Raw genomic sequence first — 19782 nt, forward strand, 5'->3', positions numbered from 1 at the left:
GCTTAGCAAGTCATTTTCAAACTTGCAGCACAATTGCTTGCTATCTGGGTATGGGCATAAATGAGGCACAAATGAGGCACAAATCAGGCATGGATGAGGCACGGGTGAGTGCTGCTGCAGTCTCCCTCCTCTCCTAGCACGCTGTACAGATCGGTGTGTATAGCGTGTGAGGAGAGTGCTGAACTGGACATGCATCGGTTTTTTGATTCTGGGAAGACGTCCTTGTACGCACTCCCAGAATAAGCCGACTGCGCTGTAGCCGTCATTCGGCTATGGCCTGGTCGGCAAGTGGTTAAGGACTGTCATTTGGACTTTGGGGACCATTTTTTAATATTGCCCTTTTTTAATAATACGGTTTTGACACAACCCACACTTGACTCACCTGAGTACGCCAAATACCCCCTGGTTTCCAGGAACAAAGCTGAGGCTGTCAATTTGCTGGAGTTCCCTTTTCTGTCACCATTTTTCTCTTGGTGTCGGGAAAACTTGTCAGAAGTTATTTAGGCTGATAGCAGAGGGACGAAGCAGCAGACAGAAATGACACTTTTATGCCCCGTACACACGATCGGATTTTCCGACGGAAAATGTGTGATAGGACCTTGTTGTCGGAAATTCCGACCGTGTGTGGGCTCCATCACACGTTTTCCATCGGATTTTCCGACACACAAAGTTTGAGAACAGGATATAAAATTTTCCAATAACAAAATCCGTTGTCGGAAATTCCGATCGTGTGTACACAAATCCGACGGACAAAGTGCCACGCATGCTCAGAATAAATAAAGGGATGAAAGCTATTGGCCACTGTCCCGTTTATAGTCCTGGCGTACGTGTTTTACGTCACCGCGTTTAGAACGATCGGATTTTCCGACAACTTTGTGTGACCGTGTGTATGCAAGACAAGTTTGAGCCAACATCCGTCAGAAAAAATCCTAGGATTTTGTTGTCGGAATCTCCGAACAAAGTCCGAACGTGTTTACGGGGCATTAGTGCTCTGGATTGAGACAAGTACACACTAAAAAAGGGATATGCTTTGATTATATTTTATGTCTGAGGTTTACAACCAGTTTAATTTGGAAGAGCCACTGTATTTGTGATCTTGTGATTTCAGTCAGTTTTTGACTGTTGCTAGCCAAGCTGCACTTTATAAGGGCTGATTGCTGTGGGTACAGCAGAATTGTCTTATGTAATCAATTATTTAAGAACAATGCAATGAAGTCACTCTTGTGCAATTCATGCAGCACTAGTGTAGCTCATATTTCCATGCAAAATCATTTATTTTTAGTAATCCATTTTGATTAAAAGGTTCAAGTATACATTAACAGTACTCCACCTCATTCTTGACGTATCGCTTCCCCTCTGTTTTTCCTGTTGCACATTCCTCATATAGAACCTGCATGGTAAAAAGTACTTGGAGGGGAAAGAAACATGCAGCTTTTATGGCAAGCTTCTTGTGACCCATGAAATATAAGATGTTTAGACTGTAGATAATATAGTTATGATCCTGTAAACTAGAAGTTTGCTTTTAAAGTCAGCTTATGAAATAGCCCAACCCTGTTGTGTAAATGCCCTTTATCATGTGCTGGATTCCGGGAGCTGTAACCTTCGGGGACCTACTCCACCTCCCCTGTTATCTATAGGGAGATGTTATGAAAGATGATAATGTGTAGATTATCAACTCTGCCAGGGTTTTGTAGTGTGCAAACTGCTTATCTAAACACTGAGGCCAGTACAAGGGAGCCTTGAATGCTTGAAATATAGAAGATCTGTAATTGTATAAGGTTATCCTTTATAGAGTGCCTCTGAACTACACCGATATTCAAGCCTGTTGAGCCAGCCATTCAAATGTAAATTTTATTATAGTTTAGGGTAATATTACATTTATGAACTGTTTTTACAGTGCCTTGAAAAACGTATTCATATCCCTGGAAATTTTCTACATTTTGTCATGTTACAACCAAAAACGTAAGTGGAAGGAAAATGATAAATGGTCTTCAATTTTTTTTTACAAATATCTGAAAAGTGTGATGTGTATTCAGCCCCTTTGACTCTGATACCCCTGTCTAAAATCTAGTTGTACCAATTGCCTTAAGAAGTCATCTAATTAGTAAATAAGTCCACCTGTGTGTAATTTAATCTCTGTATAAATACAGCTGTTCTGTAAAGCCCTCAGAGATTTGTTAGGGAACCTTAGTGAACAAACAGCATCATGAAGGCCAAGGAATACACCAGACAGGTAGGGGATAAAGTTGTTGAGAAGTTTAAAGCAGGTTTAGGTTATTAAAAAAAAAATCCCAAGCTTTAAACATCTCACGAAGCACTGTTCAATTTATCATCTAAAATGGGAGACAGTATGGCACAACTGCAAACCTACTAAGATATGGTCGTCCACCTAAACTGACAGGCCAGGAAAGGAGAGCATTAATTAGAGAAGCAGCCAAGAGGCCCATGGTAACTCTGGAGGAGCTGCAGAGATTCACAGCTCGGGTGGGAGAATCTTGTGCACACTACAAATCTGAGCTTTATGGAAGAGTGGCAAAAAGAAAGCCATAATAAGTCCCGTTTGCAGTTTGTGAGAAGCCATGTCTGGGACACAGCAAACATGTGGAAGAAGGTGCTCTGGTCAGATGAAACCAAAATTGAACTTATGTGTGACGGAAAACTAACACTGCACATCACCCTGAACACACCATCCCCACTGTGAAACGAGGTGGCAGCATCATGTTGTCAGTATTCTCCTCTTCAGCGGGGACAGGGAAGCTGGTCAAAGTGGATGGGAAGGTGGATGGAGCCAAATACAGTGCAATCTTAGAAGAAAACCTGTTAGTCTGCAAAAGACTTGAGACTGGGGTGGAGGTTCACTTTCCAGCAGGGCAACGACCCTAAACCTACAACCAAAACTACAATGGAATGGTTTAGATCAAAGCATATTCATGTGTTAAAATGGCCCAGTCAAAGTCCAGACCTAAATCCAATTGAGAATTTGTGGCAAGACTTAAAAATTGCTGTTTGACAACGCTCTCCATCCATGACAGAGCTTGAGCTACTTTGCAAAGAAGAATGGGCAAAAATTTCACTCCTACATGTGCAAAGCTGGTAGAGACATACCCATAAAGACTTGCAGCAAAAGCTGGTTCTGCAAAGTACTGACTCAGGGGGGCTCAATACAAATATAGGCCACACTTTTCACATATTTATTTGTTTTCTGAAATCGATAGTGACAGTCAGTCGCTGGCTTCCTGCTCTGCCCTTTCAGCACTTACTGGAGCGCCGGGCTATGGAGGGGCGGGAGCCGCTGGTTCAGGCTCTGGCTCGCTGAGAGGCTGAGCCAGCTGCCGATCCAGGCATCTGGGTGGATCCCAACATTAAAGTCGGGATCTCTTCAGAGTCTGGATCGGCTGAGAATGGGTCACATGAGTGCAGAACAAAGTGTACTCCTGTGATCCCTAGAGCAAGCTTTGGCCCTACTTCTACTTTAGCTGCTTGACCTCTGGAAGATTTACCCCCCTTCATGACCAGGCCATTTTCTGCTTTTAGGCACTGTTACTTTAACTGACAATTGCGCAGTCATGCATCTCTGTGCACAAATTAAATTTATATCCTTTTTTTTTCCCCACAAATAGAGCTTTCTTTTGGCGGTATTTGATCATCATTGGGTTTTTTATTTTTTGCGCTATAAATAAAAAAATGTAAAAAAATCTAATCTCTTAATATATTTTGGCCAAAATATATTCTGCTATATATCTTTGGTAAAAAAAATCCCAGTAAGTGTATATTGATTGGAATTTTTTTAAATTATTTTTTGTAATATATACTAGTAATGGCGGTGATCAGCAACTTATAGTGCGACCGCACGCAATCTGACTTGAACTGACACTTTGTGGGAACTAACTGCCACTGACCTCACCAGTGCCATTATTACAGTGATCAGTGCTAATAATATGCACTCACTGTACTAATGACACTGGGCAGGAAGGGGTTAACACCTAGGGCGATCAAGGGGTTAAATATATGCCTAACAAGTGTTTGTGTGTGTGTATAGCTTCTACTGGGGATCTAGTTTTCACTCCCTGCTTAGCAGGGAATGAAAAACCAACTAGATCCCCTGTCACTGAACACAGCTCTGAGCTGTTTACAATCACAGAGCTGTGTTCTGTGATACTCAGAGACGATCGCGGGGTGCCGGTGGTCATTCACTGGCCGGAACTCTGTGTTTGGCATGTGCTGTGACAAATCACAGCACGGGGTGGGCGCGCATGCGCACCCTACCCAGACTTCTGCACAGCCAGCCTGCACTGTTACAGTATATATAGAGTGCGCAGTCGGCAAGCGGTAAAAGCCTTTTTTTTAGCAGCACAGGATGGCAACACAGGATTTTTTTTTTTAAATGAAATAAATGTCAGCCATGTCCAAGTAGTTTTTGTTGAATTGCTAAATACTGGACAGCTCTAAGTTTCCAAAAAGAACACATTTTAAAAAATGTTTTTTTTTTTTTGTGTGCACTTGTTAAATCAGATATAATAAAGCACTCGTTTTTTTATATGTAACGGACCAAAAGATAGCAAACGAGAAGTTTTATTAGATTTACAGACACTTTAGGACATGGGACCTAAGTCCCACGTGGCATTGCAAGGCTGAACAGTTACAAGCATGACTCATTGTTGCATAGTAGGTGAGGTTGAAAAAAGACACAAGTCCATCAAGTCCAACCTATGTGTGATTATATGTCAGTATTACATTGCATATCCCTGTATGTTGCAGTCCTTCAGGTGCTTATCTAATAGTTTTTTGAAACTATCAATGCCCCCCGCTGAGACCACCACCTGTGGAAGGGAATTCCACATCCTTGTCGTTCTTACAGTAAAGAACCCTCTACGTAGTTAAAGGTTTTTTTTTTTTTTTTTTTCTTTTTTTTCTTTCTTTCCACTTCAGCGAAAATTTTTCTGAGAGACATTATTTCAACTTTATATGTCAAACTTTATCTCTTCTCATTTTTCACATCATTGTGGATTGTTTCCGTCACATCTTTATTGTTTTCCCCTTCTAGGATATTATTTAATAATTTTAAAAATCGACGACAAAACGCCTCCTATAAATATGAACCGACTATTATCTTCTCTCTCAGTCCCTCTTATTTCCCCCCACCCCCCCTCCCCCTCCCCTGTGTTTGGCCGGTTCCTTTATCTTATTTATTTATCCACTTGGCTCTGCACCTATTCTTTCTTTTATCTTATCTAAATAAATGTCTGAGACTTTGTATTTTATCCAACTTTCCCATCTACTATTATCCCTTTTCTCTCCTCCTTCCATTTTGTAGTGATAATCTATTTCCTTTAGCCAGTTTCTAATGTCTGGTTTTCCACTTTTTAGCCAATTCTTGGAAATTAAGGCCTTGGCTGCATTCAGGAGGTTAGGTACTATTGATTTTCTATATTGTTTCTTAGGTTTATTATAGATATGGAAGAGGCAAGTCCAGATGTTTTGTTCTATTTCTTCTTCAGTTATCTCTTTTATGTTATTTAACACTTCCTTCCAGTACTCCATTATTATTGGGCATTCCCACCATATGTGTATGATCGTTGCTATTTGGCCACATTTTCTCCAACACAAAGAGGTTTTGTCTTGATGAAATCTGTGTATTCTTACTGGGGTCATATACCATCTTGATACTAGTTTATAATTCATTTCAATAGTCTTCATGTCCCAGGCCTTATTATATCCCATTTCTATCATTTTTTCCACTTTTTGGTTATCTATTTTTATATTCATTTCTTTTTCCCATTGATTTATATATTCTGGTCTTTCTTGTGCTTCCAAATCTGTCAGTGTACTATAAATTTTTGATGTTCCGTTTTTCAATGGTATTTCATTGCTACATAGCTTTTCCAGTGCGGTTAATTTTGTTTCGTCTCTCAGTGGGTGTGGTATTGTGCTTACTAAGTGCCTTAGTTGATTATAATTCCATTCATTCATCTTCCATCCATTCCTTTCCTCTATTTCTACGCGTGTTCTTATTTTGCCATTTCTAGTGATATCTTTCAATTGTGGGTTACGTATTCCTTGAATTCCAAATATTTCCTTCCCAGGGGTGAAGAAATTCGATCCTGTGAGTGCTAATAGTGGTGAATTATATTTCCATTCATTCTTTAAGTGAATAGTGTCCCAAATTTTAATTACATTTTTTGTTATTTCGTGTGTGTCAGTGACCAATGTTCTATATTTCCGTGGAATCCAAATATTCTTATGTAATGTGACTCCGCTTATTATGTTTTCCATTTCCACCCATTTTTTTTCATTTTTCTCATTTGTCCACTCTAACATTCGTGTTAAAACTATGGCTTTATAGTACCTACTTATATCTGGAGCGGCCAGACCTCCGTGCTCCTTTTTCCTTGTAATCAGCGTGTATTTGATTCTTGGTTTTTTATTAAACCATATGTATTTTAACAAAATTGTTTTAATTATTTTAAAAAAGCTCTGCGGGATCTTTACTGGTAACATCTGTAATCTGTAATTTATTTTGGGTAGTATCGTCATCTTGAACATATTTATTCTTCCAATCCATGAAAGTGGCTGTATTCTTAACTTTTTCATTTCTTCTTTGACCTCATTGATCAATGGGATAAAATTTGCCTGGTAAATTTTTTCGACTCTAGGAGTTATTTTAATTCCAAGGTAATTTAGTTCTTTTACCCACGTAAATGGGAATTCTTTTTGTAAAAACTGAACTTCCTTTTTCTCTAGTCCTATGTTTAATATTTCCGTTTTTATTGGATTAATTTTGAAGTTTGACAGTTCTCCGTATTTTTTTATTTCTTTCAATATGTTTGGGAGTGACACTCTTGGGTTGGATACGTACATCAAGATGTCGTCCACGTAAGCTGCGATCTTATGCTCTTTTCCTCCTAGTCTCGCTCCTTCTACCTCTTTGTTATTGCGGAGTGTTGCTAATAATGGTTCTAAAGCCAATACGTATAATAGTGGAGACAGTGGACAGCCTTGCCGTGTTCCGTTCTGCATCTTAATTTTTGGAGAGAGTCTACCGTTTACTTTTACGACTGCTGTCGGGCCATTATACAAATTTGTTATCCACTTCATCATTTTTGTCCCGATACCCAAGTGCCGCAATGTATTCATCATGAAACCCCAGTCTACCCTGTCGAATGCTTTTTCTGCATCCAATGACAGGAATAGAACTGTGGTCTCATTCTGCACCTTCTTGTGCAACAACAGTAATGATTTTAGGCTGTTGTCCCGCCCCTCTCTCCCCGGGACAAAACCAGTCTGGTCCGGGTTGATCCACTGTGGGATTAGTTTTTTTATCCTAGTGGCCAGGATCTTGGAGTACAGCTTCGTATCAGCGTTCAATAGGGCTATTGGCCTGTAGCTTGAGCAGTTAACTTTGTCTTTCCCTTCTTTTGGTAGTATTGTAATATGAGCTAGTAGCGATTCACTTCTTATTTCTTCATCTTCCCCTAAGGAATTCATATATTCTAATAGTTTTGGAGTCAGCTGTTCTTCAAATTTTTTATAGTATTTGACCGTGAACCCGTCTGGTCCTGGACTTTTTCCTACGGGAGTTTCCTTTAATGCCAGTTTTACCTCTTCTTGCGTAATATTTTTTTTCAATTCTTCTAGTTGGTCTATTTTTATTTTTGGTAAATTTGCTTTTTTTAGATATTCTTGTATCCTCTTTGTTCTTGTATTCACTTCTTTCCAACTTTCCTGTCCTTTTATTGCATATAGGGAGCTGAAGTATTTTTGAAATGTTATCGCTATATCTGTGGTTTTATTTACCACTTCTCCTTTTTCATTTTTGATCTTCTCAATGTAATTCAAAGACTTCTTTTTTTTTACCAAATTTGCTAGGTATTTTCCTGGTTTGTTATCCCATTTGTATTTTTCTTGTACTACTCTGTTGTACTCCTTCCTTTCTTCTTGTTCCATCCAGTCTTTTAATTGCTCTCTCTTTTGAGATAATAGGCCGAAGATTTTGTTGTTTACTTGATTTTTGTGTTTTCGTTCCAATTCATAAATTTCTTTAATTATTTGTTGCATGTTTGTTTTCCTTTCCTGTTTTTTTCTTGCCCCTATGGCTATTAATTTGCCCCTAATAACAGATTTATGCGCCTCCCATATAGTTGCTTTCGATAACTCTGGTGTATCGTTTTCCTCAAAATATCTTTTAATTTCTTCTATGATACTTTTTTCGGTCTCGCTGTCTTCTAATAAAGTTTCGTTGATTCTCCATGGACCCCTTTCAAAGACTTCTCCTTTTATTTTCATTCTCAACGTTACTGGGCTGTGATCTGAGGCGGTTATTATACCTATTTTTGTTTCTTCTATTTCTTCCAAGTTTCTATGTTCGACCATGATGTAATCCAATCTGGAGTAACTTTTGTGTACTGTTGAGTAGAATGTGTAGTCCTTTGTGCTGGGGTGCTGAATTCTCCAAGGATCGATTAGTTGCTGTTCATATAGTGTTCTTTTGAATTTCTTTAGTTGTTTTACCTCTTTGTCCCTTACTATTGAGGTGCTGTCCATTTTGTTATCCATGCTGAAGTTGAAGTCTCCGGCTAGTATTAATTTTCCTTGTTTGAATTCCATTAGTATTTTAATGATATCTATCAAATATTATTAGGGTTTATATTAGGACAATAGACATTAGCCAATGTATATTTTACCCCTTGTATAGTTCCTGTAATAAAAAGATATCGACCCTCCGGATCTATTTTCCTTTGATCTATTAGAAAACGTACATTTTTCCCTAAACCGATGGCTACTCCTTTGGCCCTTCTTATTGGCGAATCTCCTTGATACCATGTTGGTATGTTTCTTGAATAAATTTTGGTATTTGAGTTTTGGGTTATATGCGTCTCCTGTAGGAAAATTATTTCTGCTTTACTTTTTTTCTAGTTCTCGGAGAATGATGTTTCTCTTCCCTGGGGAATTTAGTCCTCGGACATTATAGGAGATTATTTTTATGCTGTTTACGTTTTCCATTCTTGTGCCTTTTCTTCCCCGCCCGTCCTCCGGCCCTCCCCCCCACCCGGTCCTCTTAGAAGGCCGGGTGGAGGGGACACCCAGCGGACGCACGGGGTCTCCTCATCTCTTGTCTCAAAATAGGTGCGCCTATGTAACCACTCATGTGGATCAGACCTTTCCCTCCTTCCCTCCCCCTCCCTTTTTTCTGATATGGGTTTTTTACCCCCATATTCTCTAGAGCTGAGAGCATTTTACTTTGTTTTGTGGGGCACACCCTGCCCCCTCTGCTCTATTTATTGTGAGGCGGAGCTCTGTGAGACACACTATTCCCCCCTCGCCTAAGCACTAATAGGGCGACCCCCTGTCCACTCCGTGAGTCCCTGTCTTCCTCTCCCTGCATTTTTGTTGTGTTTTACCAATCCTTTCACTTTCCTTTTTTCCCATCCCATCAACCCCAGCCCCCCCCTTGCACTAATGTGTGGTATTTTCTCAGTTATTAATTTCCTAGAGATTCCACATCTTGATGTCTGTTCCTTGAATTTAATTGCCATTGCAGGTCATCTCCTGCCGTTATTCGCTCCTGTCTATTTGCATATTTTTCCAGTTCTGGGGAGGGGATTTCTAGTTTGTTGCAAAAGTCCGGAATCTCCTCCACATATCTTAGCCTCGCACTTATTCCGTTTTTCCTTGCTATTAGACATGCTGGAAAACCCCAGTTGTATTGAATTTCTTGCTCCCGGAGGATTCCTAATAGTGGTTTTAATGTCCGTCGTCTTTTCAACGTTTCTTGAGACAAATCTTGAAATATTTGTAATTTACCTTCCGCAAACTCTATTTGTGTTTTCCTCTTTAGGTTTATCCAGATCTGTTTTTTTTCTTCCCATTTTTCGAAGCGTACTATTACATCACTAGGTGTTTCCCTTGAGAACCTTTGAGGTTTTTTTACTCGAAAGACACTTTCTATTCCTATTATGTTGGTTGCATCCTTTCCCAAGATTTGGTTGAAGAGATTGTTCATTTTTTCTATTAGGTTTTCTGCTTGTTCTGTTTCCGGTAACCCGCGTATTCTCAAGTTTTTCTTTTTATCTCTATTTTCTTGCTCTTCTATTTTATATGATTGTTCCTGTTGTTCCCGTTTTAGTTTCTTTATTTCCTCTTCCAGTTCCTTTATGTTTTTTTGATGTAGGTCTACTTTGATCTCTACTTCTTCCACTCTGTTTAACATATATCCCATGTCTTTATGGAGTGTTGATATCTCTGCTTTTAGGGAATTCTCTAGTGCCGCGAACATTTTTTCCATATCCTGTTTTGTTGGCAACTGTGGCCCTTGTTGTCCTTCCTCCTTTCCTCTGTCTTCCTCTCCCATTTCTGGCTCCATTCTGGGTTCTGAGAGGTGGCTGGTTTCTGTTTGTACTTTATACTGGCCTTTTTTATCCTTGTTGTCCTTCTCTTTTGTATCTATTTGTCTGCCCTTTGAACCCACTTGTTTCTCTCCTTCTCCGATTCCTTGCTGTATATACCTGTTCATAGGGCCTGGACTTGGGCCTAGGCTGGTCCTAGGTGATTTCAGTATTTCTCCCGCACTTCTTGTTGTTTTCCCCTTCATGTTTGTTTCTATGGCTGGATTTATAAGATCTTCGAAGCTGCCTTCCAGAATACCCCTTGGTTGGGGTCTCTTAATAATGAAAAAATCTCCCAGCCTTCTTAAATTGACTTATTTTTACTAATATTTCTTTTGTTCCGTTCTCATACCCACCATCCTCCTCACAATCCAATAATAGAGATAATTAATGAGATATGAGTAGTCTCCGTTTCCCAGAAGTTATGTTACTACCTTAAGTACATTAAGCATTCCTTGGTGCTGTTCAATTGTTTAGACCATGGTATTAAGTCCCCATGCACACGGACATCTCTACAGCTGCTTTTCTGAGCCCTTTCTGCAGCTCAAAAAGGCCTGTCTATGTTAGTCTATGGCTTCATGCCCCCCTAGGCGTCTCTGAGCTGCAAGTGGCATAGGCGTTCCTAAGCTGCAAAAAAAAAAAAAAACCCCAGGCCCAATGGGTTCTGAGAGACGTTTTTCAGCTGCAAAAACGCTCCAACGCTAAAAAACTTTAAAAAACGCCCAAAAACATCATTCTCCAACGTCCTCCAGCGTTTTTGATCCATTGAAGAGAAAAAAAAAAAAAAAAGCTCAAAAACACTATTACAAAAACGCTGCAAAAAGCTGAAAAAAAGTCACTGCAAAGACACCGGCGTCTTCACAGCGCTTTTCCAACAGCCCGTGTGCATGAGGGCCCAGGTGCTCAGCAAAATAATTCAAATGTTTTAGCGATATAATGCAATCTAATTCAAGTATTCAGCAAGATGATTTATATATTCAGCAGTATAGTTCCAGTATGAGCTTATATGTTCCACATTTTTGTTACTATGAAATTTCTTCTTATTCTATAGTTTTGTACTATCAAGCCTATAGTTAGTACCATTTGCAAAAAAAAAAAATCCCAAGAAAGGGAGATACTGCAGCAGCAAGCAGGTGGGGGCTGGGAGACAACTCTTCCGTTGGCTTGTCTCTCTTTCACCTTCTCCTTCTCTTCTCCCCTGTCCCCCCCCCCCCTGTTTTTATTGTTTTTCTTAGCTCACTTGATTCAACTTTTTCAGCTCTTTCGCCTTCATTTACTTTCACTTTTCATTCCATTTTATTTCAATGTGTTCTTTCCCTTTCCCTTTCTTTTGTTCTATTACTTTTCCTTTGCTTGTTCACTTCAAAAAAACAATTGCAATAGAAAAAAGCCAAAAGCGGAAAAAAAAGCAAAACAAATAAAACGCTATTGCAAAAACGCTGAAAAAAGCTGAAAAAAGTTAAAAAAAAGTCACTGCAAAGACACTTACGTAGTTAAAGGTTAAACCTCTTTTCTTTTAATTTGAATGAGTGGCCACGAGTCTTGTTAAAACCCCTTCTGCAAAAAAGTTTTATCCCTATTGTGGGGTACAAAAAGTGTAGCTGCTGACTTTTAATAATCGGAGACTCTCCTGTCCCATGGTCCAGTGATGTGAGCGAACGAAGCCCAGCTCCTCTCTGCGGTGCCGGCATTGTAACTGTGGGCGCCCGGCTGTGGCTTCACAGCTGAGCACACACTGTGCATGCGCAAACTGCGTTGTGAATGTCTGGGCAATCTTCTGGGAGAGGGGGGAGAGGTGAACTTCCGGCATCTAAAAAGAGGGTATCCGCTCCCCCCCCCCCCCCCCCCCAAAAAAAAATGACATGCCAAATGTGGCATGTCAGGGGGTCACCATCACTTAAAGCAGAAGTTCCATTTTTGGATGGAACTCCGCTTTAAACATGATAGCACACCAGTTGCCGCCATTTCAGTGTTTGTTATCCGCAACTTGGCAACAGAAGACTTGACATCAGATTCTCTGCCTCACCCTGGACTTACATTCACTCGCTTCCAGTTATAGTAGTATTATCACGAGGAAAAAAAAAAAAAAACATTAGATATCATTCACAACATCATCTGACCCTCAGATGATGTCGTGAATGCCGAAACGTGTCAGGGTGGAGCCATACGACAAACGTAGTCATGTCAGTAAGCCCAGGAACACAGCACAGACCCTGCAGGTTACACACGCCGAGAGCAGTAGGAGACGCTGTACGATGCCTGATGTTAACTGATGTCATTTTGTGAACATTGCTGTAAGATATGGGATTTCTTGTAAGTGTACATCATGAAGGGGGGGTTTGTTTTTTAATGGTATTAAAGGTTGTTTAAAACGAGATTATGCTATGTCCGATCCCTCTTTTCTTCACTTGATTAACTGAGAGATCAGAGGGGCTGTCACGGATTGAACAGGGAAAGAAGACACCTGTAGAGACGTTCCACTACTTTGAGATATACATCCAAAGATTGAGCTCTTATCTGGTAAGAGTTTTTTCAAGAGGGGGTCCCTTTGCACACCCCCCTCTCTTCTCTCTGTGCACGTGTGAAGGTGCATTCTTTCGGTGACAGAAATACTTCATCTTAAGTGATTTCATCTTAAGTGATTTCATCTTAAGTGATTTTAAAGGACTGGCTTTTTCTCTGCAGCAATTGATGACAAACTCCTTTTTTTTTTTTTTTTTTTTATATGTATATTTTTGTACGGACTACATAGAATGGACATATATTGAATAGATTGCTCATGTTATGTGAATAATCATATGTATAACCGCTGCCCAAGTCTATCGGACTTTTTTTGTTCTAATTGAATTTTGATTCTCTTTTTTTCAAAAAAGAGTCGGTTTTAGGCAGCAGCTGTTGCCATTATTTTGGCTGATTGATACAATCTATTTCATTTCTTCAAAAGCGCTTGTTTGTTTTGGGAATAGGCCGTGTTTCTCATCTATTTAAAGCGGGGGTCCACCCACACCGGCAAAAAAAAAAAAATATATTAAAAGCCAGCAGCTACAAATACTGCAGCTGCTGACTTTTAATACATGGCCACTTACCTGTCCCAGGGTCCAGCGATGTCGGCAGGCGACGCCGAGAACCCGCTCGGTTCTCGGCAGCTGCCGCCGCCATCCTAGGTGAGGGGATCAGGAAGTGAAGCGTTGCGGCTTCACTTCCAGGTTCCCTACTGCGCATGCGCGAGTCGCGCTGTGCGTCCCAAGTGGTCCCCGCTCTCTCCTGGGAGCTGTGTGTTTCCCAGGAGACAGTGCGGTGGGGACGGGAAGAGGCGTAGACTCCCATAGGAGTCTATGCCGGAAGTGGGTGCAAATACCTGTCTTAGACAGGTATCTGCACCCCCCTGAAAGGTGCCAAATGTGACACTGGAGGGGGGGAGGGTTCCGAAAAGCGAAAGTTCCATTTTTGTGTGGAACTCTGCTTTAAGGCCTCATGCACACGAGACACTGTTAAACTCATGTTCAGAGGCAGTTGGACACTTTTTTCAACTGCCCCGAACCCATTCAATGTTATCCTATGTGTCCATGTACACAGTCTACACAGTCTCGTTTGTTGGCGTTTTTAGACAGTTGTGTTTAACCTCGTTTTTCCAGAAGCAAAAAAATGGGTTCAGATGCAAACGTTTTCCACGTTTCAGACGCCAAGCGCGGCTAAACGGCGGTACCGCGTTTAGCCGCGTTTGCGTTTATAAGTGTTTTTACAACCCGACTTTGGGGCCCCATATCTCGGGGTCACTTGATGCTAGGAACCCCAAATTTTAGAGTGCTAACACAGTGGACCTAGCACTACAACATATCCGATTTGGGGTTTCCTAACACCAAGTGGCCCCGAGATATGGGGCCCCAAAATCAGGTCGGAAAATGTCATTCTCTGCTGCAGAAAAGTGCTTGACATTTTCCGACCTAATTTTGGGGTCCCATATCTCGAAGCCACTTGGTGCTAGGAACCCCAAATTTAGATATGTTATAGTGCTAGTCCAACTGTGTTAGCATACCAAATTTAGGGTTCCTAGCACCAAGTGGCCCCGAGATATGGGGCCCCAAATCGGGTCGCAAAATGTCAAGCACTTTTCTGCAGCAGAGAATGACATTTTCCGACCTAACTTTGGGGCCCCATATCTCGGGGCCACTTGGTGCTAGGAACCCCAAAATTGGATATGTTTTAGTGCTAGGTCCACTGTGTTTGCAAACCAAATTTGGTTCCTAGCACCAAGTGGCCCCGAGATATGGGGCCCCAAAGTTGGGTCGCAAAATGTCATTCTCTGCTCTGCAGATGCTTCTAGTCGCAAACACGGTAAAACGTGGCATGCAAACGCGGCAAAACGGGCATTTTAAACGCCAGTTTCAGCTTTTAAAAACGTGTTCAGCAGAGTTTGCACCAGAGTCTCTTGTGCATGAGGCCTAAGTCTTTTTTCTTGTTTTCACCTGGTGATCCAGCCAACAACACACTTCCTGTCATAGTTTGGCTCCTCTATGGAGGAGCACTGGAGTCGCACTATCTGCATATGGTAGTGACTAACAAATTAAGCCTAACTCTAGCTTTCTTTTCGGAAAACATTTTTAACTATGGGCAGGTCTACACTAGATATGGTGCGAATTTGCTGCAAATCTGCACCGCATCTAAATTGCAACCTGGTCATGTGAACTGATTGCGGAGTGTATGTTAACGACACCGCAATCAGTTTGCAAAACGCAGCACGAATTGCAGAATCAGATCACATGGGTGTGAACACCTATGCGATCCGATTCCAGTGCGGACAAAAAAGGGTTCTGGTCCAAATGCGATGCAAATTCAGCCATTACAGTTTGTATGGCTGAATTTGCATCGCAGAGACATCGCATTGCGAGTCACATGCCGTGTCTAGCATCGCACTAGAGTGAACCGGCCCTAAATGAATAAAAACTGACCATTGTAAGCACGCCTGTCCGTGTTACATGGTTTGTTCAAACCCTCTGACCTCCACTTTTGATGCACATCTTGATCTGTAAACCTAGGTTCACACTGAGCTGCAGGAATTAAGCCGTGCGAGTTCAGCTGAACTCGCACGATTTCACTCCGGCATGTCAGTCCCGATTTCGGCCACGATTTCAGAGACATCTGTGCAGGTTTCTGCACAGATGTCAATGTAGATCGCAGCCCGAAACCGCAAAAAGTAGTACAGAAACTACTTTTTGAAATCGGTGTGGCGCCGCAAATGCAGCGTCGCACCGATTAGGACAGTGCCATTGCTGCTGATTTGCCATGTCAAATCGCACCAATGTGAACCAGCGCTCAAAGGAAGTTAAAAAATTAACAGCAGGATCATTGGGTAAAAAGACTGCATCAGGTCATTTTGATTTTTGCCTTTAGTACCATTTTAATGTGTAACTGCATATAAACTTGTCAAACAGAAAAGCCTATGTCCAAGTATAAATACCCCATCCAGATCTATATTTTATGGAGAAAAAAAAAGTTGCTGCAGCAGGCTGAAATTAATTTTGTGTAAGATCTGAAGCAGGGAATTCAAAACAGCACCTGCACTGGAGAATAATTGCAGCCCGTTTTATATCAAAATGTTGACTGCTGTTTTCTGAGGCAGATTCCATGTTTGTCTCACATATTTGCTGGGCTGTTGTCCACAGCCTGAGAATTATTTTGTACAAAAAAATAGAAAGTTACACAGCTAAACCTTCTTGAAGGGTAATATTATGAATATGGGTTATTTTAGGGTTTACTGAGGCAAGGGGATGGTTTTTTTTTTTTTTTTTTTTTTTTTTGCCTTGTCTGTGGAAAAATGTGTAGTTGCAATGCATGTGTGTTTTCATGATTGGTTTGCTCATTAAATCTTCTTTTACTCTCTTCTAGGTTATCATTTGTTTTGGGATATCCTTACTCCTACATCGCTATGTAGGTTTTTCTGTGGTGGCCTTGCTAGTGGAAATTAACTCCATTTTTCTGCATCTGAGACAGATCCTTCTCATGGCCAACCAGCTGAAAACCACTCTCTACCGGCTTAACAGTTTACTGAACCTGGGCACATATGTCATCTTTAGAATCATCACTCTGGCGTGGATGACGAGGTGGTTGGTTCTAAACCGAGAGAACATTCCACTTCTCATCTATACTATTGGTAGTGTTGGAATGGCCATCATGACTCTGATGAACATTGTACTTTTCTACCGACTCCTTCGAAGTGATTTCCTGAAGTCAACCCGTGACTTGCCAAGTGATAAGGATAAATAATAATTTTATCTGTTTAAGCCTAATTATCAAACTTCAGGGGGGCTTTTTGACCAATTCAACCTCCTGCAAGATGACACTTCTTGTGATGGAAGCATACATATTTTCAGTACTGGAGTTTCCTCCAGTATTCATACAACTCCACTGCACTCTAGCCCCTGAGAAAAGCTCTCCAGTTAAATTGTTATTCATTTTGTAGTTAAGCACTTATTGGGGCCTTTGAAAGTTGTGTTCCAGAATCTGTATTTATAATGCTCCCAATGCTTTTATGCAAAATTGCTCAGCCACCAGTATTTTTTTGGCAGTAATGCTAATAATGTAACAACAATGACCTCATCCGTCTTCCTCATTTGTTCAAGGCTTATGAAAATTTAATTTTGTGGATGGGAAATATGACCAGCCAAATCCTTTTAGTAATACATATTTAAATGCTTGTGATGGTAATGATACTCTGCTGTGGAAGTAAGGACAGATCCCCTGCAGCATGTGCTTTTTATTGCTCTGTAAAATGAAATAATTTGCATATAGACACACACACACACACACACACACACACACACACACACACACACACACACACGTTGTAGGTCCTTTTTTTATCTATACTACAGGCATCAATTTTGTGGACTTAAAGTGGATGTAAACCCACTCTCATCCTTTCTAAACTACTGCCATAGTGGTTATCTATAACGATAGACATGCCTCCTGCATGTATTTTTACCTGTCAAATGTCTCCCCTCTGTCTGTTATGAGAACCGAGACCTGGAGATTCTGTGGGTGGGTCTGTTGTCCGGAGCTCAGTGGGTGGAGTTGTGATGTCAGTAGACTCCCCGCCCACCTCTACACTCCCCTTGTCAACATGCATTTTTTTCCTGTGTATTTCTTACACTGAACTTCTGCTATGATCACTAACATCCAGTCAAAACCCAGAAAAATCACTACATGACCTCAGCATGCCCAATCATGCTGAGGTGTGAAGCAGCCAATCCTGGGAGAACTGGAGAAGAAAGGAGGAGGGGATCTGAAGTACACAGAATGCCTCTCTCAGGCTTGTGCATATGTAAGTCACCTGTCACTCACAGGGGGGGGGGTTGGGGTTACTGACTCCTATTTCTCTGTGTGTCAGTTTTTTATCTTTCTGAAAAAATATAAGAGGACTGCTCAGAGCTGGATTAACTCTTCGTGGCAAGACTAGGCACAGATGACCTGAAATCCTATACTGTCCAAGCCTTATTTAAAAAAAAAAAAAAAAAAAAAAAAGGGTTTACATCCACTTTAATTAGTTGACAAGATTGCATCCTAATGAATAGATATAGAAAGTACATAAACAAAATGGCTGCCTCTCCTGTGAATAAATGTTTAGAAAAAATTTGACACTAAAGGGTTTATGACTTTCAAATACAGTGGACTCCTGCCTTTTTTTGTGGAGTAAAATGAACAGTCCCACCCCCTCACACGGAGGTCTATCAATTCTAGATTTTGTTTGCAGGACAAAACTGGTACTGCAGATCATCAAATATAATGATATTCCATGAGCGCTACCATAAAAAAAAAATGGCTTTTAAAAGGATGGCTATTGCTTATGAGGCACTAATGAGGGCTGGACCCCTTTGCTCCTGTTTACTGCACAGAAAGAGGTCTGAAATGTTACCTTTTTAGTGAAAGTGGGAATCCCTTTTGTACAGATTTAGATTGCTTAGTGATGTCAAGAACTGAAACAATATATTACATTTTCTTCTAGGATGTTCAGTACGAAGGCAGGTAAGGCTGCTATGCATTGATTGTTTTTTATTTATTTTTTTTGTAGCGTTGTATTCCAGGGTATATGGCTACTGTTAAACACACATCTTTTACATATAGGTTTACCATATGAAGCACTTATGCAGATTTCAGAAAAGTTGACTTAGATCCTACCTCTTTGTTATGGTGCTAGGAATTTTAGCTTCCTCTTGTTAACTGGCCAGCTGAGAGGGTATGAAACTAGCAATTTTTCTACATGCCAACGGTATGCTACTTTCCTCACAACACTACCTCACAAGCTCTTCTCAGAGGTCCTGAGGAAGCGAATGTTGTAAAGCGCTGCGTAAACTGTCGGCGCTATATAAATCCTGTATAATAATAATAATCTCTGGTGCTTTGCATTTTACTGAAATGTTTATTCCAGTGGAAAGAAAAAAAATCAGACCGTCATCTCATTTCTAGTCTTCTTTCTTCCTCTCTAGACTTCTAACAATTGCTCTCATATGTGATCAGATTTTGGAACTGAAGTAATAGCCTGGATGTCTCTCTGCTACACTTACATGGAAGAGTTAGACCGCGGGTGCCACCCGTCGAACTCTGCATGTATTGCTTAACCACTTCCCGACCAGCTCACGTACATATACGTTGGCAGCCCTGCGCATAATGACGTACAGGTACATTGGCTCCTTTAAGAGCCTTAGCAGGCACGCGCCCGCTGCACGGCGGGGGACCCAATGCACGTAGCTGGCGGGTATGAGAGACAGAATGGGGATCTGTGTGTGTAAACGCACAAATCCCGGTTCTGTCAGGAGAGGAGAGACAGGTCGGATGTTCCTATTAGTTAGGAACAGCGATATGCCTCCTCCTCCCAGTCACTCCCATCATCCCACAGTTAGAACACACACTGAGGGAACACATTTAACCCCTTGATCGCACCCTAGTGTTAACCCCTTCCCTGCCAGTGACATTTATACAGTAATCACTCAGTGGCTATTTTTAGCTCTGATCGCTGTATAAATGTCAATGGTCCCAAAAAAGTGTCCGATCTGTCCGCCGCAATCCCGATAAAAATCACTGATCGCCGCCATTGCTAGTAAAATAATAAAAAAATAAAATGCCATAAATCTATCCCCTATTTTGTAGATGCTATAACTTTTGCGCAAACCAATCAAGATACGCTTATTGCGTTTTTTGTTTTTTTTGTTTTTTTTTTTTTTTTTTATATAGAAGAATATTTATTGTCCTAAACTGATGGAAAAAATTATGTTTTAAACAAAAAAATGTGGGGATATTTATTATAGCAAATACTAAAAAATAATTGTTTGTTTTTTTTTCAAAATTGTTGCTCTTTTTTTGTTTATAGCGCAAAAAATAGAAACCGCAGAGGTGATCAAATACC

General features: G+C 40.7%; 1 protein-coding gene across 1 annotated transcript in view; it reads left to right on the forward strand.

Moving 5' to 3' along the window:
• TLCD2 (TLC domain containing 2) overlaps window positions 1-17688 on the forward strand; it is a 57029-nt gene extending 39341 nt beyond the window's left edge. The window contains exon 4 of the mRNA XM_073616630.1: window positions 16269-17688. Within this exon, the coding sequence (XP_073472731.1) occupies window positions 16269-16646 (378 nt within the window). The 3' untranslated portion in view covers window positions 16647-17688. The remainder of the gene's footprint in view (window positions 1-16268) is intronic.
• The last annotated feature ends 2094 nt before the right edge of the window (window positions 17689-19782 follow it).

This window comes from Aquarana catesbeiana, linkage group LG02 (genome assembly GCF_042186555.1).
Source record: "Aquarana catesbeiana isolate 2022-GZ linkage group LG02, ASM4218655v1, whole genome shotgun sequence".
Taxonomy (NCBI): Eukaryota; Metazoa; Chordata; class Amphibia; order Anura; family Ranidae; genus Aquarana; species Aquarana catesbeiana.